This window comes from Kryptolebias marmoratus, linkage group LG20 (genome assembly GCF_001649575.2).
Source record: "Kryptolebias marmoratus isolate JLee-2015 linkage group LG20, ASM164957v2, whole genome shotgun sequence".
In the NCBI taxonomy this organism is placed as follows: Eukaryota; Metazoa; Chordata; class Actinopteri; order Cyprinodontiformes; family Rivulidae; genus Kryptolebias; species Kryptolebias marmoratus.
In genome coordinates this window covers 13,952,889-13,980,148 of record NC_051449.1, presented here as the reverse complement: position 1 = coordinate 13,980,148, position 27,260 = coordinate 13,952,889, and the positions used below count along the sequence as shown (strand labels likewise).

The 27,260-nt window shown below is 40.9% G+C and overlaps 2 protein-coding genes across 3 annotated transcripts in view; one reads left to right on the top strand and one right to left on the bottom strand.

The window, feature by feature from the left end:
* LOC108239471 (cyclic AMP-responsive element-binding protein 3-like protein 3-A) overlaps positions 1 to 10,972 on the bottom strand; it is a 16,828-nt gene extending 5,856 nt beyond the window's left edge. For both annotated transcript variants that reach the window (XM_017422185.3, XM_017422189.3), the window contains exons 1-7: positions 10,251 to 10,972; positions 9,948 to 10,046; positions 9,416 to 9,689; positions 5,912 to 6,042; positions 4,092 to 4,202; positions 3,777 to 3,883; positions 1,275 to 1,343 (exon numbers count right to left, since the gene is read on the bottom strand). In XM_017422185.3, coding sequence (XP_017277674.1) covers positions 1,275 to 1,343; positions 3,777 to 3,883; positions 4,092 to 4,202; positions 5,912 to 6,042; positions 9,416 to 9,689; positions 9,948 to 10,046; positions 10,251 to 10,271 — 812 coding nt within the window. In that variant the 5' untranslated portion in view covers positions 10,272 to 10,972. The remainder of the gene's footprint in view (positions 1 to 1,274; positions 1,344 to 3,776; positions 3,884 to 4,091; positions 4,203 to 5,911; positions 6,043 to 9,415; positions 9,690 to 9,947; positions 10,047 to 10,250) is intronic.
* Positions 10,973 to 16,328: 5,356 nt separating this feature from the next.
* On the top strand, positions 16,329 to 27,182 carry LOC108239462 (elongation factor 2). Its single transcript, XM_017422170.3, has 14 exons — positions 16,329 to 16,493; positions 18,252 to 18,466; positions 20,674 to 20,855; positions 20,948 to 21,159; positions 21,252 to 21,430; positions 22,999 to 23,104; positions 23,267 to 23,519; positions 23,647 to 23,842; positions 23,936 to 24,059; positions 24,159 to 24,401; positions 24,786 to 25,139; positions 25,233 to 25,415; positions 26,102 to 26,234; positions 26,543 to 27,182. Exons 1-14 carry the CDS (start codon positions 16,491 to 16,493, stop codon positions 26,734 to 26,736), a joined length of 2,577 nt encoding a protein of 858 aa, XP_017277659.1. The 5' UTR covers positions 16,329 to 16,490; the 3' UTR covers positions 26,737 to 27,182.
* Positions 27,183 to 27,260: the final 78 nt, after the last annotated feature.

Below are 27,260 nucleotides of genomic sequence, written 5' to 3'. Positions count from 1 at the left end.
TTGAGACGGATGGGTGGGGGAGGAGGCAGGGGAGAAAATAATAATGACTGATTTATTGACATTTCAATAGGCATGACCAGTTGTGTTGAACAGTTGCCAGGTTATTTTGAAGTCTTGCTATTGTATTTGTTTTTGTCACCCACAGTTGTTTTGAATATTGTACCAAATATAACTGTTTGTCATGTATATAAAAATGAACAGAAATAAAGCTGTTTAAAAAAAAAAAAAGATTAAAAGCCCAGAATTCCGCAAAGAAGTGCATATCACCCTCTGCCTTTCCTGCCCGACTTTTAGACTAAGACCATCTTAGAATGAGAAGTGCAGAGCTGTAGCACAATTTCAGGAGATTTCAGCCTTTGGAATATGTGTTGCAGACTCTGAGCTTCTATCACATCAAACTTTCACTAAGTATCTGTAAAACTGACAGGGTTACAACCATTTTCGTGTTTGCTAAGGTTACTTCGCTATGGTGGCTCTCCTGAGTGGGGCTGACTCCAGAAGTAAGTTGCAGCTGCACATCCAGTGATTACTTTCTGCGGGTTTCATGAAAAAACCCGTCCACATGTTCACGAGACATTTTGCTAACGCACAGACAAACAAACTCACAAACAGGTACACAGGAAAACACATAACGAGCGTGGCTTCTGTGTCCAAAAAGTGCAGCCAATTTAAAAAGTGCTTTAACTTTGAACTCTATTCAGTGACCAGCAGGGGGCGTCTGTGTTGAACAAGGAAGTCTGACCACATCTAAGGTCCATAAGAAAACGTCCCGACTTCTCATTCATAGTTCATGGTCCTAATTACCTGATTCAAATTATTAATTGAACATAATGTAATATAAGATATTATCTCCTCATATTAAAACTTTAGTTAAACAAATAAGTCTGTAAGAGTTACGATAAACACCTAAAAAAAGCCATAAATCTAAAATTATAGTCTAATTTTCTGATCATACTAAAAACTCTACCTTGTTCCTGTCTACAGTTTTTTGTGTTTTGTGGCACTTTGTGCTTGTTTCATTCTTTTCTTTTTTATCAGGGTTTTTAATTTTTAAGCTTGACTGAATCAAGTGGGAAAATCAGAACATTTAAAGATATTTGTGTTGGCAGTAAGCACCTTATCAAACAGCTTCTTGCTCATGGCAGTTTCCCATTTTCACCTGTTTGAACCAACTCAAAAAGCAACAAAAGAAGAATTTTGAAAATACGATCATCTTCCAATACGTTGACAGCAATCAGTAGTTGTAGCATTTGGAAGCCCATGTGACAACTCACTTGTTGGTCTCCTCTAACTGCTGGATCTTTCTCTGCAGCTTGAGGTTTTGGGTGCTACAGGCAGACATCCTGCAGACAGAGACGGAGAACTCAGCGTGAATAAATGGAAACAGACGGTTGATTAAAAAAAGAAGGGCAACAAATACGTTTTTGTTTTTTTAAGATATGCCTCCGCCTTTGCCACTATCCACCTGAGCGTTATCAGTGTTCCTGAATCAGCACCCGCTGATAATAATATCTGGTTGATCCGTTCCGTTTGCAGCTGGTTTAATCACCAGCAAACGCTGACTCTGCTCAACGGCAGCGGCAATCACAGCCCATTGTGAAACTTTGTGTTATTAGACCTCAAGCTGGCATGAGATGTAAAAAAGCAGACTATTAAAGCTCCTATTTATAGATTAGTGAAGCACACGGGGAGGTTTTTGGGATCATTTTCAGGCCTCACTCAAAATGCAGCTGATCAATTTCAGCTTAAAATGCATCTGTCCTCAGATTTAAAATTAAAAATTAAACATCATTTATGTTCGTCTGCATTCAAAGCACAAACTATTTAATTAAGGGCACCGAAGCATTAAAGCACCCTTATTATTCTTGTCAAGTGAGTTGTTTTGAATCTTTTTTTGCCGATGCAAATTATACACCGAAAGATGCAGCTCAATCAGGAATAGTGTGCTGTGACTTGTGGCAGTGGTGCACGGCGTCACGGCTGCACTCAGCTGCACGTTTTGCCACCCTGCATTGTTTGTGGGGGTGTGAAGGTGAAAGAGACAACATGTGGGAGGCGGGCAGGTGCAATTTTGTTGATAAATCTGCCGGCTGTATGGTAGGAATCATTCTCCACAGCCTGGAGGGAGGAAAATGACTGAACTGAGCTAAATCTTGGCAAAAGCTTCAGCTCCTTTGGTGTGTCATGTTGCATCACCTTTAGGTTTTGTTTGAACCTTCCAGGTGCTCCGCTGTGCTTCTGGATGTGTTTACTGTGAGACTGGGCACTTTTCAGACACTGCAGGGTAACTACAACCACACACACACACACAGGGTTAATCTGACTCAGCAAAATGAGTCATAAAACCGGTTATCTGATAGATTCTCAAAGTTCAGGCCGCTACTCGGTGGTGGCCTTCTGTGGCATTAAATGTTGCTCGTGATTGTGGCATAAAAAGAATGTGGAGCTGCGTATCAAAATGTCCCACAGTTCTTATCTTCCTGTAACATGACAGTTCGGGATAGGAGCTTGCACACATTTCCTCCTCCGAATCGATGTCGCTGTCACAGCTAATAGAGGAAATGTGTCTTTGGAATAATAGAGACACAGCTGCTCTCAAGAAGCGCAACAGACATGTCACAAATTATTTAAAAAACAACTACAAATCTGCTCAAAGGATCCACAATCTTCTTCATATTCAAAACAGATACAATACAAAGACAAACCTGAGGTAGCACGTGGATTGTGGGAAACAATGTCAAACAGTAACCCTCTAAAATCTGTCTGTTTAAAAAGAAAGAAAAGAAACTTATAAAGAGCTACTGGTTGTGTGAGATTTTTGCCACCTTCTGTGCATCCTGGGAATTCAATTTAAATTTGCATAATTTCATTGGTTTGGATTACTTTCCCTCACTTATATATGGATAAAAGAGGCTGAAGCTGAATATTTTAGAGGACAGCTCAGCGGTTTGATGTGGAACAAAAATGGAGGACCAAAACCAGGAAAAGAAGAAAAAAAAAACCTTCTGTTTGAGGAGAAAAAGAAAGATATTTCAGAAACACTAGATGAACTCTTTGTTGGACTCTGAGGGACAAAACGAGACTTTTCTGGAACCAGGTCAGCTCTGCACTCAGAGAGGTGAAGGAAGAGGATTTTTTATTTTATTTTATAAGGAGCAGCGCAAAGTACTTTGCACTCGGCCATCAAAAAGGAGAACGTTTGTTGAAAAGATGACAAATCCAACAAACCAGCAAGTAGACACATGAACTCTGACCTGTCATCAAACCAGCAGCTGGATCACAAAAAAATCATAAAAAAATCTTTCGAAACAACATTGGAAATAGTCTGAAACCTATATTTGAGCTGTTCAAGAATCCCAGGAGGTTTTAAAATCAATTTAATATAAATATATAAAAAGCTCAAATGAGGCACTTTTATGGCTTGCCTAACCAAAGAGAAACATATGTTTCTCTTTGGTTAGGCAAGCCATAAAAATGCCTCATTTGAGCTTTTTCTAATCAACTAAAAGTGTTCTGGGAACTGAATGCTTTATGGTGAATTTTTGCCTAGTGACTCATGAGTTTCAGCGAATGAAAAAGCTTACATTACATCAATTCAAATCAAAAATACTGGTTCACCTCTTTAAAAGCGTAAGGGTATGTTGAAGTTATTGAATGAAAATGCTGGGCCAAGAGTGCAAACAAATAACTGCAGATAAAAATGCAACTATCTAGGCCATGGCGTGCAGAAATAATGTCATGTTGAGCGGAGGATGCTGAGCACAGTCGGCTCCTACCTTCCTTCCAGACTGTCAACATATTCCCTCTTCTTCTTCCGACTTTCTTGAGCCGAGTGCTTGTTGCGGATCTTCCGCCGGATCTTCTTCAGAATCCTCTCCTCAGACTTGTCAGGAAGATGAAACAGACGCAGGAACGGGAACAAGAAAGGACAAGGAAGGTAAAGGTAGGTGAGACAAAAAGTGGGTTGGAAGGGTGGGGGGTAAAAGTTTTGGAGCTGATCCAGATTTAGACTTAAAGGGGGGCGCATTAGAGCACAAACGGGCGTGCATGTGTGTGTACAGAGACTATCTGTATGTGGATCGTGTACCTACCTTGGACAGAGGCAGTTTGCAGGGCAGGTTTACGCCTTCTTTCGCCAGGAGCTTCTTCTCATCCTCATTAAGCACAAGTTCCTGCAAGGAATGCTGGGGGATTCGCTGTGCCTGTCAAACAAAATTGCAGGTAATCATTCCAACTAGCTCACTGGATTACTTTTCTTTAGCACTAAAGATGTTTTGCCGCTCATGGAGCAGAATGTCAATAGGAAAAAACTGGACCATTTTCAGTTTATATGCAGCATTTAATAAAAGAGTTCTGTTTTACTGAAGTAGGGTTGTATGAGTGAGTGAAATGAAATGCATTTATATATATCCTGACCACTTTTACATGACAGAAAACATTCTTCCATTCACAAACTGTTGAGCAGATAAGCACCACACATGAGGGTTGGGGAAGTTATGATCAAACCCAATCAGACAGTCTTCATATAAGCAAACAACTGTCTTTGTCTGTAGCCACAGCCAAATGAACAGTCAGTATCTTACCTACATTAGACAACAATCTGTTCAACCACAGTTGGGAAAATCAAGGCGAAATCCTCCTTCAGGCATTAGGCCAAGCTCTGCTGAGAGCAGGGGTCACTGAAGAGCAAACTTATACCATCTACTGTAAAAACAGCTCAAACTAAAAATGTTCAAAGCATTTTTAGTGAACGCTAAACGAAATATTTTTACACCTAGTCATTTTGGCACGTTGTTTACTTTGTCACTTTTTTTTCTCGGCCAAACTCTGTCACTGATCAGCGTCAGGAGTTGTTTCATCGGCTGAAATCTACTGGAATGGCCAAGTCCAGCTCCTTATTCTATGATAATATCTGAGGAAAAACACTAAACTCAGCTAAGAAGCTCAGCGTTTTGACATTGATTGTTTAATTTTTGGAACCTGCACATCGATAAAGGTGACATTACATTGATCTTTTTTTGTGTGGAAATACTAGTCTAATATACAATTAGACTAGATTAGTCTATATGATTACTGTAAAACACAGAACAGAGGTTCAGCATATAGCAGAATATACCATCAATATTGTTATAAGTAACACTGTTTTAAGTAATAGCTATTAGTCTACCAATCTGTTTTACCTATTTTATGGGTGAAATATGAGTATAGCCTAGACAAAATCTCATTTATCTATGCCTAAATATTTCCAGAATTATGAGGAAAAAGACAGCATTATATATATTTAAGCTATTAGTTTAAGTGCAATAACCTACAGACACTGGTAGCATAGATCTGGTTAGACTAAGCAAACCTGTAAATAACTTAATTACTTAGTTATGTGTGGTTCTGGCTAGAACGATGACAGCACTTGGTAATTTTATCACGGTAGCACACAGGTCAGCATTTTGCCCCCACTAACACATGACCAGGCTTGGTGGGAGGCTCATTACAGCATCCCCTGTTTGCACAATGTGCATGATATATGTTTATTTAAGTAAATAAGGCTTCTTTATGCATTTTTGGACTGATGGCACAGCAAACAGCACGCACAAGCCATTTAAGACGTGCAGCTTTGACTTAAACAGTACAGTGACAGGCAAAGCAAAGCACCTAGCAAGATACCAGAAACAAATCTTGTCTAGTGCCATCTGTGGCCAATCTTTGTATAATCTGGATGATATGGATATTTCTTATCAATCCCCTAATGTCTAATTCTGACAAAATCACAGACTCTTTTTCTGCAATTGTTACGGGAAGAGATGAGCAAAATAATGAATGAAATCTGAAGAGTAAAAGGATCTAAACAAGTTTTTTACTGCAGGTAAGATATTCAACTCCACAGTTCCTTAAACAAACGTTTAACTCCTCTTACTGCCTGTCCCAGGTTGGATAACAGCAGGTCCTTCACTGAGAGTGAATGGCTGGGCGCGAGCAGGGGGGCTTGGTTCTTGGAGAGGTAGCATGTAAGTCCAAACTCCTTATGGCAGCCATCTGACTCCCAGCCTGCACAATGACACAGAAACAGCAATGGAACAGGTGATTGTGACATGCAAAATTGGTCATCATTGCAATTTAAACAAAATCACACCCTTTTGTGTTTTACAGAGTGAACATACAGCTCCGAACAAAGGTTTCGAACACTTTGTGAAACAAAAAGCGTAAAAGAAAACAAGAAGCAAAAGAGAGAAATAATTTTTCTGTCATTACAATTCCACATTAAAGTTTCAGGAAATTATAATGTACAGGTTTTCTTTTTGTTTTTTGTGTTTTTTTTCTGTGTGTCAGCCAAACACCACATTTTCTTCAAGCAATTTGGCAGAGAAAAACCTCCTGTAGGGCTCGTTAAATGTTTTGGGGGGTTTTTTGCCAGGAAAAATAGGAAAGAAAATTGATGAGTTGGGGAGGATGTGATGGAAGAAATGTCTCCTGTTGCTGTAGCTAAAGAGTCAAACGGTCCCTGTTTTGTCTACAAGTTTCTGGGGGGGGGGGAACTGAGGCGATGGTTAAGTCTACATACATATAAAATGACTTGATAAGGGTCGTGTCTTATAATCAACACATTAAAAGTTTCATCATCTCTGAGTTAAACCTTTTTGTGAGCCAGACTGGAGAAGGAGAAGGAGGGAGCGTGGAGGAGGCAGAGAAGGTAAGAAGGCTGACGAGATGTTAAAAACGCTGAAGAGGTGAAGAGGAAGAAGGCATCAGATGGATGAGACGCAGCGTTAACACAGTTTGTCACAGTTTGAATTTGTTACGGCTCACAAGCGCCTCTTGTCGAACAATAGGAGCAAAACCTCAGACAGCAGGGTCGGCAAATTATCTTCATCAGCGTCAAGGCTCCTTTTTCATCCAGGAGTTTCACTCCTGCTGCTGACAAAAAAAAAATAATAATAATGATAATAATAACCGCTTTGAATGAAATTGTAGATTGCAATCATTTTGTTTATTTTGCTGTCAGGTTGGTGAAAGCCACAGCCTGAGCACCTGACCGCGACATGACATCCTATTTTGATTTTGTGCTGCAATAACTTCAAAATAGTGCAACTGTGGAGGGAGAATCCAAAAATATTAAGCCCCCACTGTTTAAAGTTCATAAAAAGCAATGTGGAAGGACCCACAGACCCATGAGACCTTGTTAAACCTTGCTTTGACATGGAAATTATCTTACCTGTGAGCCAAGTTTAGATTTGATATAAATCATTCACCTGTTGGGATTTTTTATTTAAACCTGTGTGTGCTTTAATCTGCTCCACCGTCTCTCTGATCTTATCTTCGGAAAAAAAAGGCTTTTTTTGGTTCAGAGGCTGTTCCTAACATAAATCTGATTTCTGCTTTCATTATAGTACGTGTTACAACAAGGCACAGTCGTGGTAAAACTTAAATCCGTCCTCTGAGTGTTCGGAGGTTTTACTCAGCCGGTCGCAACAGAAAATCTGTAGTCCTCAACACACACTAAAATTAGGTAAATACAACTCAGTTAAACAACAGCATCATCTAACAATAATGAAATTAAATTTGGAAAGCATTTTGTAAAAACTGCAGTGCACTCCTACTGTTTTAATTCAAATTAGGGGGCTTGTAGCAGCTGGGGGCTGCTAATGAAATTTACTTGATTAACTGATCATTAGCAAGAATGATCTCCTCAATTAAAGCTGGATTTTTTTGCTGGGATGGGGCATTACGTTGACACGAAACAAGAGGAGAGACGGCGGTGTGGAAAGGCTTTTGTGGTCATTTCCAAGCATTTTGGAGTCCATCACTCTGCAGTGACAGGGATTATTTACAAGGTGAAAAACATGCACGACAGCTGCCAGGTTTCCCAGGAGCAGAAACGGTGTGACGATTAAAGAAATGGCAAAAGAAGAAGAAAAACTCAAGCGCTCCATCCCAGTCTATACAGGACTCAACATGATTTCTATTTTAAAGACGATGAGAGGACAGATATAAATAAAAAAGACAAAAACAAAAAACAGTGAAGAGCCCTTTCCTGACCATAATCCACGTCTTGAAATCTGTGAATAGCCAAACACAACACAGCAGCACAAACACTCCTGTTGAGCACAGTGGTGGAGGGATGATAATTTGGGCTGGTTGGGACCTGAACGCTCTGCAGGCAGGAAGTCAACCACAAACTCCTCTGTATCCCAAACTATCAGTCAAGCTTTTGACTGCCAGCTGAAGCGTGACCGGTAACCAGGCCACACATCAAGAAAACAATCGGGCTCAAAGCAAATCTACAGAAGAAAGGCGTTCTATGGAATCAAGAGAACCATCAAAATGTCAAACCTGATTAAAATGCTGTGGTGGGACTTGAAGCAATGACTTAAAGAAGAGTGGGCCAAAATTCTTCTGCAAACAAACACTTTTGGCCCATTATAGGGCACTTTCTGTATAGAGTTATAGGTGATCACATAAAGGTGTTGCTGGTAAAAAAAAAAAGTTCTAATCTACAAGCTGTTTCTGCATTGTGACACACTTTTTGTTCAGTAACTAATAAGTATCATATGTTGTGCAGTGTTGCACATCTGAGATTATATTTACCTTATTTTTAAAACAAAAGATCATTGTTAAATGCTGTAATAAACTTTTGAGAACTGAACAACTGACTTTACCCAAAGCAGCAAGTGTTCACACTTCAGGCTGATTTGAGACCTTTTCTAGATTTGAGTCAAATTAGAGGAAACAGCAAAACTTTACGCTTCTTTAAACGAGAGAATCTATTTATAAATGAAGCTGTCAACATGGCTGAATCCGTCTTTTATACACAGATTAAGGTTTTACGGTTTCAAAGCAGCAGATTTTGAGAGAAATATAGAAATAATTCAAATTTAGAATCACATGTGGTAGCCAAACACCTTGATGAGACATTTTATGTTGTTTTTTTTCCCTTGATTTTTTTTTACTTGTCTGTAATATGCATCTTTTTAAAGTTAATGTGGCTGTGACAACCTAAACAGGCAAATGTAAGGTGACAAGTTGTCCCAGATATCCTTAACTCACCTGCAAAAAGAAAATTAGAGCTGTAAATGTAGAAGAATATGTTTTGTTTTGACAAGTTTTTGTTCTTTCATATTTTCAAGCTCTTTCTGTCATTGAACGAGACCATCAGCATGAAAAGAAACAAAGGTTTTTTCATTACATCGTTAGTTAATTTGCTGAAACCTTCATTGCTTAAAAAGTTCTGAAATGGTGAAAAATGTTTGCTCTTTTCAGAAATTTCCTCTCATTATTTCCCAACAAAGAGCACAAAAACAAAAGGTGTCATCATTTGAAGGTCTTGATTTTAGCCTGATTTTCATTTGATCTCTTTTGCTGTTTTCTTGTTCAGTCAGTTAGTGCAAATCTCTCTTTTTTTTCCCTCAACTTATAGTCTTACCAAAATCAAGGGAAACATCGGGCTTCTCTTCGTTCGGTGGTGGCTGGTTCTCCAGAGATGGAGGCTGAGGTAAGGCGTGCACGTCGAATGCTGGGAAAGCCGTGCAGGAGGCGGGATGGGGGCTGTCTGCGGGATCTGTCAGAGGGTCTTCATTAATGCCATTCTGGGTGGCGCAGGGCAACCACAGGGGGGAAGCGGGCACGGAAGAGGAGGAGGAGTCGAACAGCAGGGCGTCTAAGAAATCATCAGCGTCACTTCTCTGAGGGCTCGGAGCCTGACAAGAAGGAAGAAACGTTCAAATCATCCCATGATGACCCCGCTGCTGCAGAGCGGACCGATCTAATCAGATCATTTCCCACCAGCACACAAACACAGACACATAAACATAATTTGCAACCAAACAATGAATGAGATCTGATGCCAGTGATCCACTTCAAACTCAGTGTACAGCTTTTTAACGAGGTTATGGTTACATTGTTCCCTGAGTGACTCTGTTCAGGAGCAAACTGTGCCGAATCTTCGAGGAACATACATTGTTAATGGTCAAAGTCCAGGGATGGTCACTGAGGAAGTCGGCTGGTTCTTCTGTGCTCCTGAGCAGAAGGTTAAAGAGCTCCATCCCATCATGGCCCTGAAACCAAAAGTCATTCAAGTAGAAAATTTCTCTAAAGAGAAGCAGAGTTCTTCAAACGTTACGATCATCTTCTAACAAAAAGAGCAGCCACCTTGTGTTTAGATTTCACTTATCTGATGACTAAATCACTTCAGTTCATCCTGTCACGTCTGGTCAAACCTTTCTCTAACAGCATTCACCCTGGCTCGCCGGCAATCTTACCAGGTCTGTTGTCAGCGTCATTATTCTGACATTAAAGTCGCTGATGAAACTTCAGTGAAACCGTCCAGCAGGAGCGAACGGGAGAGTCCGATCAGTTCTCTCCACCGTGGCTGCCGTGTGAACGGGAGAGCTGCTCGAGACGGTTCCAGGGGACAAAGTTGAAATGCTGTATGTCAGAACGACACTGCCCCGACCCGGCTTATCAGTGTCCAACCCAGTTCCAGCTGACAGCCAAGAGGGCCAATTGGCACAGAAGGAAGCCTCTCAGATGGATTAATTAGTCAAAGTTAGTCAGAGGTGCTTCACAGTGACCTTTGATGTCAATGTGACTTGACAGAAATAATTTGCTCTGTGCTTTCACATTCATTTTTTTCGTCAGACGGTTTTAATTCACAGCACATCCCTTTTGCTGTCAAGGGTCGAGAGACACTTTTTTAATCACTTAGGTTTCGACAGAGGATCATTCAGAGGCGATGCAGAACATGAAAAGGTTGGGCCTGTTATCAGGAGCATTTCGGAGGCAGAGCTGGTTGGTAAAAGGCAGCAGGTTGAGGCTTTGATTCACTAAGAGATGAATCAATATTCGCACTTGAGTCCCTGAATATCAATACAAGGGACTGGTTCTGTTTTTTTATAACTTCACAAGATCCAGATTCTGTTTAGACTTTTATATTACAAGCATTCACAACACACTGAAAAGCTGCAATTTAGGAGTTGACTGACCCTGAAAAACACAAAAATGGCTACAACTCAGTCGATTTTAGAGAGCTCGAACTAAACTTTTCTGTGGTAGTTCACCACAAATATAAACTTACTCACATAACACATACTCTGAGCTCTGAAACACACAAGATCTGGCTAAGATCTTGTTTTTGAGTTTTGACCAAAAACTCTGTTTCTCATTATAAGATCACTTTAGTTTAAAACTATTAAATGAAAGGTCTTGGATGATATGGATTCCTTCACAAAGTGCTAGGGTTTTAATTTGCAATGAAAACTCAATCAAAGACTGATCTAAATGAATCAGCTACAACTGAAACTAAAAGCCTGATCTGATAAAAGCAAACTGTGTCAAAAATATCGACCATTTAGAAATATGTGTATGTTTATACCACAAAACCTGAAGAAAATCCCCTGATAAATGTTTTTTTTTTTACTTGTGAGCTAAAGTAAAGCATTTAAATGTTAAATAGAAGCGGACCGAGGATTGTCCCTTGTGGGATCCCACATAAAAGACAAAATCTGATCCCTAATTACCGATGAACTTGTGTTTGAAGTCTCTTGTTTCGTTTTTAGGAAAGGTCACGTTTGTTGACCTGTAGCTGGATATTATATACATCAGTGGTCCTCGAGGAACACCATCCTGCATGTTTTAGTTGTTTCCCTGCTTTGACACACCTGATTTGAATGAGTGAGTGATTAACTGGCTTCTGTAGACGTCAAAAACCTGCTGAAAAGAAGGAAACGATGAAAACACGCAAGATAATATTCCTCAAGGACCGGGGTTGGGAACCACTGATATACAGTATATATCAAAAATACTTTTAGTAGGAAATACTTAATAAGAAATTATGCTTATTGTCTGCAATGGTTTGTTGTTTTTTTATCACCATAATAAAAATTTAAATGTATTTTTTTGCTCAAAGCTGACTCTCTATTAGCTGATCTGACTCTTTCCTTGTGTCTATCAATGAGGCATTTATGGTTATTTTGTTTCTGTGAGTTCTAGTACATAATCTTCCTGCACTTCCCCGTTTCTAATCTTTACTGCTGTCATTAGGAGCATCTGTGTGGGGCTACTTCTAAGCCAACACAGCAGAAGTTAAAGGATATTACATAATGTGTTCCCCAAGCAGGAACACAAGAGGAACATGCACACTTGCACAGATATATGAGTTGTTGTTTTTTTTTATCACAGAAGATCTACCTGTGTCACACACCCTGTCCTTTCTCTAATTCTCAGAAAAAAATACCATCTACTGTACACGGTCGTTCATCACAGCTTCAAGACGTTGAAGAAAGAGACTCAGACTGATGGATCAAATTAGTGAGGTCCTTTTGTTTCCTCTTCACACGTTTTAAACTTTGGTTTTGTAAAGCAAAATAGACAAAAAACTGACTTTCATCGTTTTATTTTAGTTGGAATGTTGTGACTTTCACTCGATTGCTGAAAAGTTTCAAAAGGAGCCAGGGCATGACGCACGCAAAGAAACAAAATTGAAACTCCCGTAGCGTGATTTCAGATTCAAACCTCGAGTCTGAGAGCTCAGAGAGTCATTTTCTGTATTGAATTTACAGATGAGACGGGCCGAATTCTTTCTCATCTTTTTCCGATTTGGATTCAGATGCTTCACTAAACATTAAGAAAAAAAGAAAAAAAAATCCAATTCTCTGGAGCAGGCTTCCAGGGTTTTGAACATTTGGTGGAGAAATATGTTATTTTATATCTCTGGCGGGGCTTTTTAGAGCCTTTGCAGAATAAAACAGCTGCTCAAAAATTGAAAAGCATCATTTTCTATGAACTTGGTACAGGATGTAACATTATTTAAATTAATTCTTCCATATAGTCAAAAAGACTCGAAGACTCTGGGATTTATTCTGGAAAAATCTTAGAGATTCATTGTTTTATAAAATAAATAATGGCTTAAAAGAGAGCAGTGTATGAATCCAGTATGAGCACTTTAGTCTAGAAAGCTCTTACCTCCTGAGCGTATTTGTTGCATTACAATTCACTTCTGACAGGGAGCTGTTATCAGTTTGGTAAAAAGCCTCGTTGCTTTGCAGTGGATCTCTGTTATCTTTTCTGTCGTAAACGGAGATTAGATCGATTCAAAGTACAGGCAGGTACTCGGTACATGCAATTACTGCTAATAAATGTGACATCACAACATAATTGCACACGTTCATTTGGACGTTTGTCATAACAAGCTGAATTAACTTGAGCACCATTTTGGAAGAGAGTCTATGAAATATATTATGACACAATTACATGCAATCTTGTTTTTGTAATTTCTCAACAAGATGAAAAGGAGGATGTTATCAGGAAAGAGAACACAATAGCGCCATAGAGAAAGCAGATTTACTGAATTTCAGACCAAAAGCTCAGTAGGAAACTGAAAGATAATCGTATCACCGACCATGAAAATACATTTTATGACTTGTTTTATGTTGGACGGAGCAATCTGGAGTCAAAATGCTGATGAATGCCAAGTGCTTCCACACCTCTGGGAAAGTCCCTGAATTTCACATTTAAAATGAAAAAACTAAACAAAAACTAACCTTTGCTTTAAAATTCACCTAACTTAAATAAAGACACATCTGAATTTGTTTCCTAAGCGTTACTCTCTATCAACAACTTTTACAGTTATTATTATTAAGTAATATACTTTATCACAATCCATTAAATCAATTAAAAAACTAAAACTATCACTAAAAACAAAAAAAAAGAAAACATTAAACTTTGAAATAAAAAGAGAAACCAGAAAAAGGTCATTTTTTCTTGGCTGCAGGTTCATGGACAGAAGTTTAATCTGTCTCGTTTGTCGTTCTCTCCACGTCAAAGTCAAAGATTACCAAAAAGTTTGGACTTGGTTTTCTTGGCTTTAGAGTTGGCGAACTGTCATGAGACGTCCTCACTGAGCATGCTCAGTTTTTCAAGCAAAATGAGAAGCTAAAGAAACCCAAACTGTCCCAGACTGGTGAGCCAGATATAACACGTTTAAGTTGTTATCTTCGGGGCAATATAAAATGTTAAGAAGGGCCTAGATTTGGCCCGCAGGCCTTGATTGACACATGTGCTAACATGTTATGTGTGTGAAGCACTTGGTTAGGCAACCAAAAGCTCTTGGGGGGGAAAAATGAAGAAAATATGGTGATGCCAGCTGTAAATAAATATAGAGAATAAGCAACATTTTTTTGAATAAAACCAACACCGCGCTGACTAATGTTTTCCCCGAGTGACCGCAGACAGATGGTTCCTGCTCCACGCATCAGTGTGTTAGTAGGTCAGATCCACAGACATGACTCAGAGCACCGCAGGACTGCAGGGAAATAAAAACACCCACTGTTTCAGCCCAAACAACCTCACAGATGCTTGCTTTTTGTGTTCACTCCACAAACCTAATATAAAGTCGCTCATGTTCGGTTTTAATAAAGGCTGCGGAGGTTATTAATCTTTTCGGATCCGTTTGTACTTTTCTGGGATTTTTGTGCTTTGTCCAACAGGGGTTACCAAATAATTTTAGGAAATTGTCTTTGGATATTAAATAGCTATAAACGAGTATGAATTAATTAATGAAAATAAGAAATAAAATGTTAATCTTGCAAGTTTATATCACCTTTAGGAACAGTTTGTTTTTATTTTTTTATTGATTTTTGTTTTAAATGCTCAACTTCACTTTATTGTTACTTTTAAACAGAAAGAAAGGTTATTTGCAGACACAGTGCAAACACAAACACTAAACCTTAACATCAAAAATACAACAAATGAAGTAAAATGTTAGAATAAATGCAACTTTTTGTTGAAACATGCACATGTAACACTATTGTTAAGCACACTTATCTTTAATTAGTGTCCCATTTGCAGGTTGAGATGTTTTGTTCTGCTCTGCCCTCTGCTGGTGGGAGGTGATAAAACACCCTTGAGCAGCTTTTAGTCAGACAGCAGCAAACAGACATCTAAACTCCACTTTCCCCCCTAAAAACATTCACAGACTGGGAGTCTGGTTTGTTTAAATCCCTAAAAACTTATTTTTTTACAAGACACATGAAAGTATTTACCTGGAAGCATTTTAACAGATGCATTTCCACAAACATTTGACAGTTTCTTTACAGCATTTCTCTAGCCACACGTTGCATTTTCAGTCTAATCTGACACCCAGTGTGCGTTAAGTTATAGATGTGAATTCATGTTTAAATAAAAGCTGAGTTAATGAGAAAAATGTAAATATCTTTACATACACTCTTCTTTATGTTGGACAGTTTCCCTTTCAGTAAAACTGCTCATCGGGTTTATTACGAGGCTCCCGAAAGGCTGGTAATAAATAATAAATAACTAATAAATAAAATATAAGTCAGTGAATAAGTAAACACAGGATCTGAACTACAGCCCCCTAATGTTTCCTTGTTCTTCTTAGAATATATCAGTGTATAATGTTAAGTGTGTTTAATAAATATTGTACAATAAAACTATTGGTCATGTTTTGTTTGTGAGGATTTACATTTTAACATCATGACTGTATGTTTGTCCTGCTAAGGTAATGTTTCTGTTAAATATTGTTGTATATTTTAGTTAATTATTCTAATTGATTTTATACAATAAATTAATTTATTTTTAAAAAATCATAAGAATACATTAAAAGTAATAATGAACCATTTCTGCAATTAAATAAATAAGATCCAATTTTTACAATTAAATAAAACACTTTAAACTTTTTAGACCTGACTAACAAAGTAAAATCCAGTTAAATCATTTTATTATCATTAATACTTTTATTGTGTGAGTGCTGAGTCAGCATGGTTTTCCTATTTTTGTATTTTTCTGTATATTTTTTGGTTCTACCTCTGCCTACTTTGTCCTATTTCAGCTCTTCATGTGTCAGAAAGTTCAGGTCATGCTGTGATTTTTATACTTTTTTTTATACTTAAAAAAATATTTAACTTGAATTAAAAATCATTTCACGCAGAAATACACAAAGATCTCAGCAGCTCTTTCTCTTTGAAATCTGTTTTAGCTTAGGTTTTATTTAGCATTTAGCTACAGTTCTGCTACTTTTAGCTTTTAAGTAGCCTTTTTGCTACTTTCAGCATGTAGCTGCAGTTCTGCTAATTTTAGCTTAAGTGGCCTTTTTGCCACTTTTAGTATTTAGCTACAGTTCTGCTAATTGTAGCTTTCACTACTCACTACTAACATTTAGCTAGAATTTTGCTACTTTTAGCTTAGCCTTTCTTCCATTTAGCTTGTACTCTGGGTGTTTTAGCAGAACTGGACTCACACACATGCTGTAGCCGAACTGGACACCCACACACACACATACACCCACCCACCCAGAAACCTGATAGCAGCCAGCCGGAGGATAAGCAGCAGCGCCCCCTGCTGTTGAGCCCTCTTTCCTCCACGGCCGCCGCCGCAGCAGCAGCAGCAGCAGCGTCTCTCCTGCCACCGCACCGGCGCTGCCCGTCCTCAGAGGCAGTGTTCACACCGACAACCCCGCACAGGAAGGTCCACGACCCGCAGGCACCATGGTGAGTCCGAACCCAGCCGGGCTTCGGCCGCCGAGCTCGTCCGCGGCGGCCGGAGAGGCGCGCCTCTTCAGCCCGAATAACCTTCGTTGCGCGCGTGTAACGGTGTCAGCGCAGCGGACCGGGCCGTGGATGGAGCCCGTCAGGTGCGGCGGGACGCATGCCGACGCTGCGGGCTGTTATGTGACCGGATAAGGGCTCGGCCTGTGGTCCGTTAGGATATACGCAGCGGATAAAACAGGACTGGGGCCTTTTCTTTTTTCTTTTTTACCGCAAGGCCCGCAGCCTCTGTGGCGATCACCGCAGACCTTTAATATGAAGCGTTAGATAACTGCAGTATTAATGTGATTAAACCGCGGAAGCGACAGCACAAGGGCTGATGTGTGTGTGTGTGAAGGAAAATAGGGTGAATCCTCCTTTAGATTTACATGGGATTACTGGAGATTGCGTCATTCCTTTTAATATAAAATATAAAACCACACAGAGGCCCACTGCAGAGAGCTGCTCTACATTTCATTACTGTCATTATTATCAACATATTGTCCCAATAAATTCTTGTATTAGCCCTTCTTTGTGGAATGTTTTTTTTTTCATGAATTAGCTCAAATAAGACTGGATCACTGACTCATTATTTTTTAAGGAAAATAAATGCCAGTAGGTCTGAGCTGTGGGAACATGTCTCAGTTAGGGGGTGCTGTTCATATGAAGGATAGAACAGATATATGCTGTCAAATATAAATATGGATAGAGGGTGTCTGTACGCAGTCGTGATCTAATGCTAATCTGCTCACTTTGTTGGGAAGTTTTTGTAAATTATACAATAACAGGTTTATATGTCATCCGTCCGCCCGTCCTTTTCCGATATATCAAACATGCAAAACTCAATAATATCCTAATATCATTGGAATTTAAACACTAATTAATCAAATCTGTTTTTTATTCTTTGTTAGTTGTTTGTTTGGACATGCACGTTCTCTGGCATACGCCAGCAGGGGCTGCAGCATCCTCCCCACCCCTACTTCCCATGGTCTCTGTGCGAATCCTAGACTCCAGGATGGTCTAAAACGGTGCTTTTGTTGCCCGTAATCAGAGGCAGATTTTGTCACTTTGTAGCCCCCAAGGTGAAGCACAGACGCGAGGCCCAGTTCAGCTCTTGTTTGTCCTGGATCTGCTTGTAGCTGATTACTTTTTACCGCAACATACATCTCCAGCTGCAGTGTTAGTTTGTAGTTTTGACAGCTGCGGATGTTTGTCACTTTCCATGACAGGCTGGCCAAGGTCCGTCCAGACCAAGCTGCCGTGCCGGCTAACGAGCTGAAACGACTGAGAGCTGGAAACAAAAATCTGATCAATTAATCCATCCTCTCTGAGCTGTGCATCTTTTCCTCTTGATTTCCTAAAAAGCCACAAACAAAAGCACGTAACGGCCTTTTTTCTTGGTAGTCAGCTCAGGATGTGTATTTTTAATCAGGATTGTCCATTTTTGTAAGTTGATGTCGTCTTGTTAATGTTTCTTTTTCCCGTTTCAGCATGTGAGTGGTGGATCAAAATGTTCTGGTTTGTCACTTCAGCCAGAAGGCCAAGTCTTCACCCTGTGCCCACCCTCCTTCCCACCTAGATTCGGTTTCAAACATGTCTTTCTTTTTATAGCCCTGCTTGGAACAGCTGAGCCAGGCAGACACAAATAGACACGCGTGCACGCGACTAACGCCCGCCCCGGCTTGTGAGCCAACTCGCTCACGTCCGGTCTGCTCTCGACAGGTGAACTTCACGGTGGATCAGATCCGTGCCATCATGGACAAGAAGTCCAACATCAGGAACATGTCCGTGATCGCCCACGTGGACCACGGGAAGTCCACGCTGACCGACTCGCTGGTGTCCAAGGCGGGGATCATCGCCTCGGCCCGGGCCGGAGAGACCCGCTTCACAGACACGCGCAAAGACGAGCAGGAGCGCTGCATCACCATAAAATCCACGTACGTGGCTCGGGGAGCAGGGCCAGGACTGCACAGTGCTCCAAAACATCCCCAAAACACAACTTCAAATCATCAACATGCCTCTGTAACCAAATATTAGCTCCATTTAGTGTCATTAATTAGGTACTGAACCATACAAAATCATATAATCTGTTTCTTCAGCACCAGTTGGTTGTGGTTTTAGATGCACAAGTTAACAACTACACACACCTTTATTGGATCGACTTTAAAAAAAGCAGAAAAACACAGAAAACAGGTCCCCATTAGGAATGGCTCCTCACTTAATGTACAACTAAAAATGAGCCTTTAATTGTCAAACCTGCTCTTTGGGTTGAATAAATCAGCCTCAGAACATTATCTACTTTCATTCATGAATTAAAAAAAACCTCTGTAGCAGTTGCAAACGTCTCGTTCCACAAGCAAAACTCCAGTTCTGCTCATAAAAACGTGTCCAGATCCTTTCAGCTTGAAGCTTTTTTTTTTTTTTGAAAAACAAGTTGCCATACGCTGAAACGGAATATGAACCGTTTTTTTAAAAAAAAGATGTGTGCGTTATCAGCAGCACATTTCAGAACAGTTGGCAGAGGGGGGTGTTTACCAGAAGGAGTTGCGTCATGTCGTCTATAAATAACCGGCAGATGTTAGGAGATAAGTTATTATAGTTTTAAAAGCGAAATTCTGTGCTCGATATAGGATTTCAGCAGGTAAACATTTATTTGTTTTCATTTTTTTGTTGTTTTTGTTTGCAACGCACCAAATATGTTCACTGGTTTGGCCCCCCAGACTCCTTCCTGCTGTTGTAACACCTGCAGGATGTTGTTGCTGAACAGAACAGGAACTTTCCTGATAAACAACACCAACATCTGGATCAGCATTTGTTGCTCTAAAACCTGCAGGAGTCAGGTGAACATCTATGCCAGGGGTGTCCAATCCTGGTCCTTGAGGGCCACTATCCTGCATGTTTTACTTGTTCCTCTGCTTCAACACACCTGATTTGGATCAATGGCTGATTAACAGGCTTCTGCAGAACATGAAGAGGTCATTTAACCACTGAATCAGGTGTGTTGAAGTAAAGAAAGAAGTAAAACATGCAGGATAGTGGCCCTTGAGGATCAGGATTGGAGACCCCTAATCTACGCCATGCCTGCCGTAGATCATGAAACACGAAGCAGAGGAGGCTTGAGACCTTCAGAAATCTGATTCACTTTAAACATGATTACGAGCAGCAGATTTAGCTGTAACTGTTACACAGAGGTAAAAAACTGTTGTAGTAAATGGATAAAAATAAGAAAACGACTGACGAGGCTGGCTGATGAGCAGTGTTTGTGTTAAAATCGTATCATATCTGTTTTGAAGCAAAGATGATTTAAATCCACAAACTTTTTTTTAAATTTTACGCTGAATTTTAAATTTCTAAAGAACTAATTTATTTTTCTTTCACGCCTTGTTATGGAGCAGTGAACCAATCCTCTTTTTTTTTTTTTACTTCTGGACTCTTAAAACCTCTCTGAAACGCTCTTTTATTTCCAAACACATTACTGACTTTTTTTGTAATTTAGATTTAAATGTTAGTGAGAATCCTGCCCCCTCTCCCAGCCTCATTCTTAGTTATTTCACCCAGGGTGACGCTTTGTTATAAAGGTCAGAGAGAAATAAATATATTACCTAATAGTTTCTGTTCTGTACGGTATTTAAGCCTCATACTAGTCATCATTAATAGTTGATAAATGCTGTTAGCTGTGCTTCTTTGCTGTCCGCTAACCTGACGGCATTCACACTGGGCTGAGTCATAAACCACATGAGTTCACGGAGTTATAACCACTCAGTTAAATAAACTCCTCAGCAACAAGTTTGTGAAAGTAGATCATACATTTGTGTTGGTAAGCCAACCACATTAAAGGATAAACTTCTTCCTATTCTTCCTATTTATTTAAACACTGAATCTGGAGATGTTTAGAGAAGAAACACCAGATTTGTCTGACTGCATTAACTGTACAAACATTTATCTTGATTCATTTCACTGAATATTTATCAAGTATTTAGTAACTAATATGGAAGATTTCTGGCTGATGAGAAGCCATTATTGTAACCAGTTGGTGTGTGGGGTCATTTTAGTGTATTATTTACAGTTTTATTAGTGAAAATGAGCCTAAAAGTATAATAAAACGGTCTCCAGGCATTTACTGTTCTCTCTGTCTGCGGCTCAGGGCCATCTCCTTGTATTACGAGCTCGGAGACAATGACTTGGCCTTCATCAAGCAGTGTAAAGACGGAAACGGCTTCCTCATCAACCTGATTGATTCTCCGGGTCACGTTGACTTCTCCTCTGAAGTCACCGCCGCCCTCAGAGTAACCGATGGAGCCCTGGTGGTGGTCGACTGTGTCTCAGGTCATTACGTCACACGGGACGCCGTCAGGACCGTCATCCTTTTTTTTTTTTTTTTTTAACAGCGACTCAACCGGTTGTTTTTCCCCTGGCAGGTGTGTGCGTGCAGACCGAGACCGTGCTGCGGCAGGCCATCGCCGAGCGCATCAAGCCGGTTCTGATGATGAACAAGATGGACCGGGCCCTGCTGGAGCTGCAGCTGGAGACAGACGAGCTGTACCAGACGTTTCAGCGCATTGTTGAGAATGTCAACGTCATAATCTCCACCTACGGAGAAGACGAGGGCGGGCCCATGGGGAACATCATGGTGAGGCACAAACACTGACAGGATTTGGAAAGCGTAGCTTACTTACGATAAAACCGTTATAATAGCGCGAACGCTGCGTTTATTCTCCTCAGATCGACCCCATCATCGGTACTGTTGGCTTCGGCTCCGGCCTCCACGGCTGGGCTTTCACGCTGAAGCAGTTTGCTGAGATGTACGTGGCCAAGTTCACCGCTAAGGGAGTGGCTCAGCTGGGACCAGCGGAGAGGTGTAAGAAGGTGGAGGACATGATGAAGAAGCTGTGGGGAGACAGGTGAGCATCACGGCGAATACACACAGTGTTTGATAAACAGAGTTAACCCAGACTGAACCACAAACTACAGACGTCAGGTTTCCATTCAGCAGTGAAGGACATCTGAGCTGATCATTTGAAAGACTGAACAAAAGAAAAATGAATCAGAGACTTTTTAAACGATCTGTGGAGCATGAACTGAGCCAGCAGGTATGGAACCTCACACAGACGTTACTGAAATCCTTCTGTACGTCATCTTCAGATGCTCCTGGTTTATGGGACGTCATTAGAGAGCTCGGTTATTTAGCCCAGTCACAGGACCTTGATAAGGACATGAACACATTTATTTAATCCCACAGTATTTTTAGGTTTTCATTTAGAGTGAACATTTCCTTGATGCAAAGAATAAAGAAAATGGTTTATAAATGGATTCATCTACCCATTTATGCTGCTCTTTTGATTTCATCATGAACCCTGGATGATCTGATCCCAAGTGGACAGAAGAATATTTAAAACTCGGTGTGAGGATGGACAGGATTCTGGCCTCAGCCAAAAGGGATCTGAGACCGTTTTTATTGAGCCGTCTGAATGTAAATGTGTTCTGGACCACCACGTAGGTCAACTTGTTGACTTAATTACACTTAAGCAGTCAAGTTTTCTTACTTTTCTGGTTTTTGAACAACAAATCTATTAAACCTATTGTCTAAATTCGAAGTGATTTCTTTAAAGTGTCCATGATAAATAGTTCTTCAGGCTTTTTTAAGGTCTTTTGAAAGGTTTTATGTGGAAAATGATTCTTTTTTTCACTGATTTTATGTCTAAATTTTCTGTTTTTTTACTTATCTAAACCTGAATTCGACCTGGCTCGCTATCCACTTTTTTTTTTTTTTTTACCAATAATTATTTTCACCTTAAGAAAAAACTATTATATGTTATTAAGTATATAGCCAGACATTGTAGTGGTCAACAAACTACAGAGTGAGGCAGGGGTGATTTAATGTCCCAAGTGACTATAATGTCAGGAAGAAACATGAGAAGCTGGAAAAATACCAAGAGCTGAAGGAGGAAATAGAGACGTTGTGGAGAGTCGAGGCCTCAGAGGTGCCAGTGGTCATCGGAGCGCTCGGAGCTGTGACCCCCAAACTGGAAGAGGGGCTCCAAGGAACAACCTCAGAGATCTCTGTCCAGAAGAGCGCAGTCCTGAGAACAGCTAAGATACTGAGGAGAACCCTTAAGCTCCCGGGCCTCTGAAATACCCATGTAGAAGAAAAAGGGGCCAGCTGGGTGTCGCTGCAATGGACAGCAGCACCGATTGCTTTTTGAAAAGTTTTCCATGAATCCGGATGACTGATTCTCCCCAAGGATGAGACCTCAAGATAAAAAAAAAAACAAGCTCTAAAATTAAGCACATCAGACTTAAGAGGGCAAAAATGTAAAAATGAAATATCAAATATGAGGACAATTTGTGTTTTTTATACATCAGCCTCTGCGTATTTAAAACATGTAGCGTGATCAGGAGCTACGTGTCAGTGCAGGTTATTTGAACGCTGTAATGTTACGTTATGTGCTGATGTCTTTGTTTCTTCTAGATATTTTGATCCAAGTGCCGGCAAGTTCAGTAAGACTGCCACCGGTCCCGATGGTCAGAAATTACCCCGAACCTTTTGCCAGCTTGTTCTGGATCCCATTTTTAAGGTGAAAACCCAATGCCACCTGCAATTTTAAGAAGAACTTTTCAGCTTTTTCTAATATCAGATGTTGGTGCCTCATTACCAAACCTTAAAAAAATATGTTATGGGGCCAGATACAGCAACAACAATGAAGTTACTGAAGTTTTTCTTCTCTCTGCTCCCGCAGGTGTTTGACGCCATCATGGGTTTCAAAAAAGAAGAAACGGCCAAACTGATCGAGAAGCTGGACGTCAAGCTGGACTCCGAGGACAAGGAGAAAGAGGGGAAGCCCCTGCTCAAGGCTGTGATGCGCCGCTGGCTGCCTGCTGGAGAAGCCTTGCTCCAGATGATCACCATCCACCTGCCCTCGCCCGTCACTGCACAGAAGTACCGCTGTGAGCTGCTCTACGAAGGGCCCGGAGACGATGAAGCCGCCATGGGTCAGCAGAAAACCCTCTCTCACACACGCAGACATTAAATTATTATTATCTCATTAAAGCATTTTCAACAATTATGGGTTATTTTATCATTAAAAGCCTAATGTCCTAACGTTTTTTTTCCCCTCAGGTATTAAGAACTGCGACCCCAAAGCTCCCTTAATGATGTACATTTCCAAGATGGTCCCGACAAGCGACAAGGGGCGTTTCTATGCTTTCGGCCGCGTGTTTTCTGGCTGTGTGTCCACGGGCTTGAAGGTGCGCATCATGGGGCCAAACTTCACTCCTGGCAAGAAGGAAGACCTCTACATCAAACCTATTCAGAGGTGAGTCTGTTCGCTCACAGACGTCTGCTTCTCTCCTTTCCCCTTTAGTTTTCATGCATTTGTTGACAGCTTTTCCTCACTGTGTCCCTGCAGGACCATTCTGATGATGGGCCGGTATGTGGAGCCTATTGAAGACGTCCCGTGTGGCAACATAGTGGGTCTAGTTGGAGTTGATCAGTTCCTGGTTAAGACGGGGACAATCACCACCTTTGAACAGGTAGGGTATTCATTTTCTCCTCTGTGAGACACTGAGCAGTGTTAGCCAATAACAGCTGGTGAAATGACACAAGGAGAATCACGCGGCTCCTGTCTGCAGGCCCACAACATGAGGGTGATGAAGTTCAGCGTGAGCCCCGTGGTCCGAGTGGCCGTGGAGGCCAAGAATCCGGCCGATTTGCCCAAACTGGTGGAGGGCCTGAAGCGCCTGGCCAAGTCCGACCCCATGGTGCAGTGCATCATCGAGGAGTCCGGGGAGCACATCATCGCCGGAGCGGGAGAGCTGCACCTGGAGATCTGCCTTAAAGACTTGGAGGAGGACCACGCCTGCATTCCGCTGAAGGTGAGAGGCCAAGTCTCTGTTGCAAAAATTCAATCTAAAATAACTCACCGTGAAACAAAAGATGGCTTTAACCTTTTAAAATGTGCTCTTTTTTAATGAAAATACAACAGTACGCAGTAAAAATGTTTTCAAGTATCCTTGCAACGTTGATAAATTTTTTAATTTGAAGTGAGGTAATAATGTTGAATGGTTGAATGGTTTAGAACGAAGCTGAGTGTTTGTTAAATACAGAAAGTTTTTTGGGACAGGACATATAAAAATAGCCCCTAGTCACCATCAAAAAGTATAAACTTGCATATCAACATTATTAGGGGGCTTTAAAATGTGCATGAAATGCTGCAACCCATTCTCTCAGTTCTGACTGTCTTTGTTTCCTCTTTCTAGAAATCAGACCCAGTGGTGTCTTACAGAGAGACGGTGACAGAGGAGTCGGACCAGATGTGTCTGTCCAAGTCCCCCAACAAGCACAATCGTCTCTTCATGAAGTCCCGCCCGTTCCCGGACGGCCTTGCTGAAGACATCGAGAAGGGGGAGGTCACCGCTCGGCAGGAGCTCAAGGCTCGTGCCCGTTACCTGGCTGACAAGTACGAGTGGGAGGTGACGGAGGCCAGGAAGATCTGGTGTTTCGGTCCAGATGGAACCGGACCCAACCTGCTGATAGACGTAACGAAGGGGGTTCAGTACCTCAACGAGATCAAGGACAGTGTCGTGGCCGGTTTCCAGTGGGCAACTAAAGAGGTGGGTGGATCAGTCCGTTTTACCGCTCTTGCTCCGTTCTATTTAATGTACTTGCTTGGTTTTCTGAGAGTCCTTCCCGTCTTCAACCCCCAGGGCGCGCTGTGTGAAGAAAACATGCGTGCGATCCGCTTCGACATCCACGACGTCACATTACACGCAGACGCCATCCACCGGGGCGGCGGGCAGATTATTCCCACGGCTCGCAGAGTCCTGTACGCCTGCCAGCTGACTGCTCAGCCTCGCCTCATGGAGCCCGTCTATCTCGTGGAGATACAGGTAGAAACAGGCAAATGGTCTCAAGGAAAAGTCAAGAAAAAGCCCTGAATGATCAACAACACAATAATAGCTAATTCATAATCTAATATAAGTTGTTACACCTATTTTGCAGGTAAAAAGGCTACAACAGATGCTAGTTTACAAATTGAAATGGTTTTAAAAACTGAATCACTTCATAAAACAAGTTTAAAAAAAAGTGTGAATATACCTGGGAGGTGTTTGTTTATTGTGGTCTTTGAAATATATTTCAGCATATTACTAGTGAGGTCATTTAGAATCATTTGTAAACACATTTTCACTCAAAAGCATTTCTTGAAGGAGTGATTATTGCCCACCACCTTTCATGAGATTTAGACTCAGATGATGTGATGTTGTAGATCTGCTCAATCTCATGCAATATAGTATGTTGTGAATGACTCTCAGCTACTATCACACCAAACTTTAGCTCAATATCTGTAAAATTGATTGACTTAAAGCCATTTTTGTATTTTCTAAGGTCAGTTGGCTGTGGCAGCCATCTTGAATCAAATTAACACCAAAAAGGTCATCGGTTTTATCAGTGGGAGCAATAGATCCTAACCTGTTTTAGTGTTGATGATACCAGCTGTTGTTTGGACTGTCGCACATCATTTTAACCTCAGAACACCCTCTGAGCGTCACTGTGTCCGTGCCTCCTCTCCGTGCAGTGCCCCGAGGCGGTGGTCGGCGGAATCTACGGCGTGTTGAACAGGAAACGCGGGCACGTGTTCGAGGAATCCCACGTGATGGGGACTCCCATGTTTGTGGTGAAAGCCTACCTGCCCGTCAACGAGTCCTTCGGTGGGTTCTTTTACTTTGTGCTGAAGGATTTCTCAACACACAGCCTTCACTCAAATGTGCTGCTTTTGAGCGTGTATGTGTCCTGTAACATTTTAATTTGATCATCAGACCTTAGGTAGTGACATCGTTTAAGAAAATATGTAAACGTTTGTAACTAAGTTAAAGGATTCATAAATCAAAGCCAGGATTACAAGTTTCTACTGAAGGTGTCTGTCAGCACTTAGTAATCAAAAGAAGCTTTTCATTTATAGGCACTTCCTTCTTTTAATAATAAAAAAACATATTTTTCTGTGTTTTCTTTCCTTCAGGTTTCACAGCTGACCTGCGCAGTAACACCGGAGGCCAGGCCTTCCCTCAGTGTGTATTCGACCACTGGCAGATTCTCCCCGGAGACCCCAGTGACCCCAATAGCAAACCCTTCCAAGTTGTCGGCGATATTAGAAAACGCAAAGGTCTAAAAGAGGGCATACCGGCCCTAGATAACTACTTGGACAAATTGTAAACGCAGATCCTGGATCATAAAATACCAAATCAATACCAAACCCTACCCCATGGGCACTTTAAAACCTTTGCACAGGCTTACAGATACATTGCACAAGTTGATTTGACTTTGACTCTAGAGCAGAAAAAAAGGAGAGCAGCAAGGCTTTTTTTTTATTATTATTTCATTTTCACAGCTACAGTACACCAAGTGCCTGGGGTGAGGGGTTTGGGAAACAATTGGATCAAAGCAATTATTCCTCAGTTCTTCTTTTCCTTCACATCATCCCTCCTTTCCTTCCACTCATCTGCCAGGATGGGCCTGTTAATTGCACTGTGATACTGCTGCAATAATGCTTATTTCAACGGATTATAGCCAGAAATCACAATAAAGCATTACAGAAGACAAATTTACTGGATTGGACTTTTGTTCAGTGGATGTAACAAATTAAAAAAATCAAACCATAACAATTAGACTCCTAAAATTATTCCTTTTTTTCTTTTGCCTGTAGAGTTTGGGGAGAAATGCTTGTTTGTTTGTTGGCT

Bases quoted from the DNA above. Each gene is read 5' to 3' on its own strand.
- LOC108239462 (XM_017422170.3), top strand. The intron at 21,160-21,251 runs GTGAGGCACAAA...TATTCTCCTCAG, and splicing joins GGCCCATGGGGAACATCATG to ATCGACCCCATCATCGGTAC. The intron at 26,235-26,542 runs GTGGGTTCTTTT...TCTTTCCTTCAG, and splicing joins GCCCGTCAACGAGTCCTTCG to GTTTCACAGCTGACCTGCGC.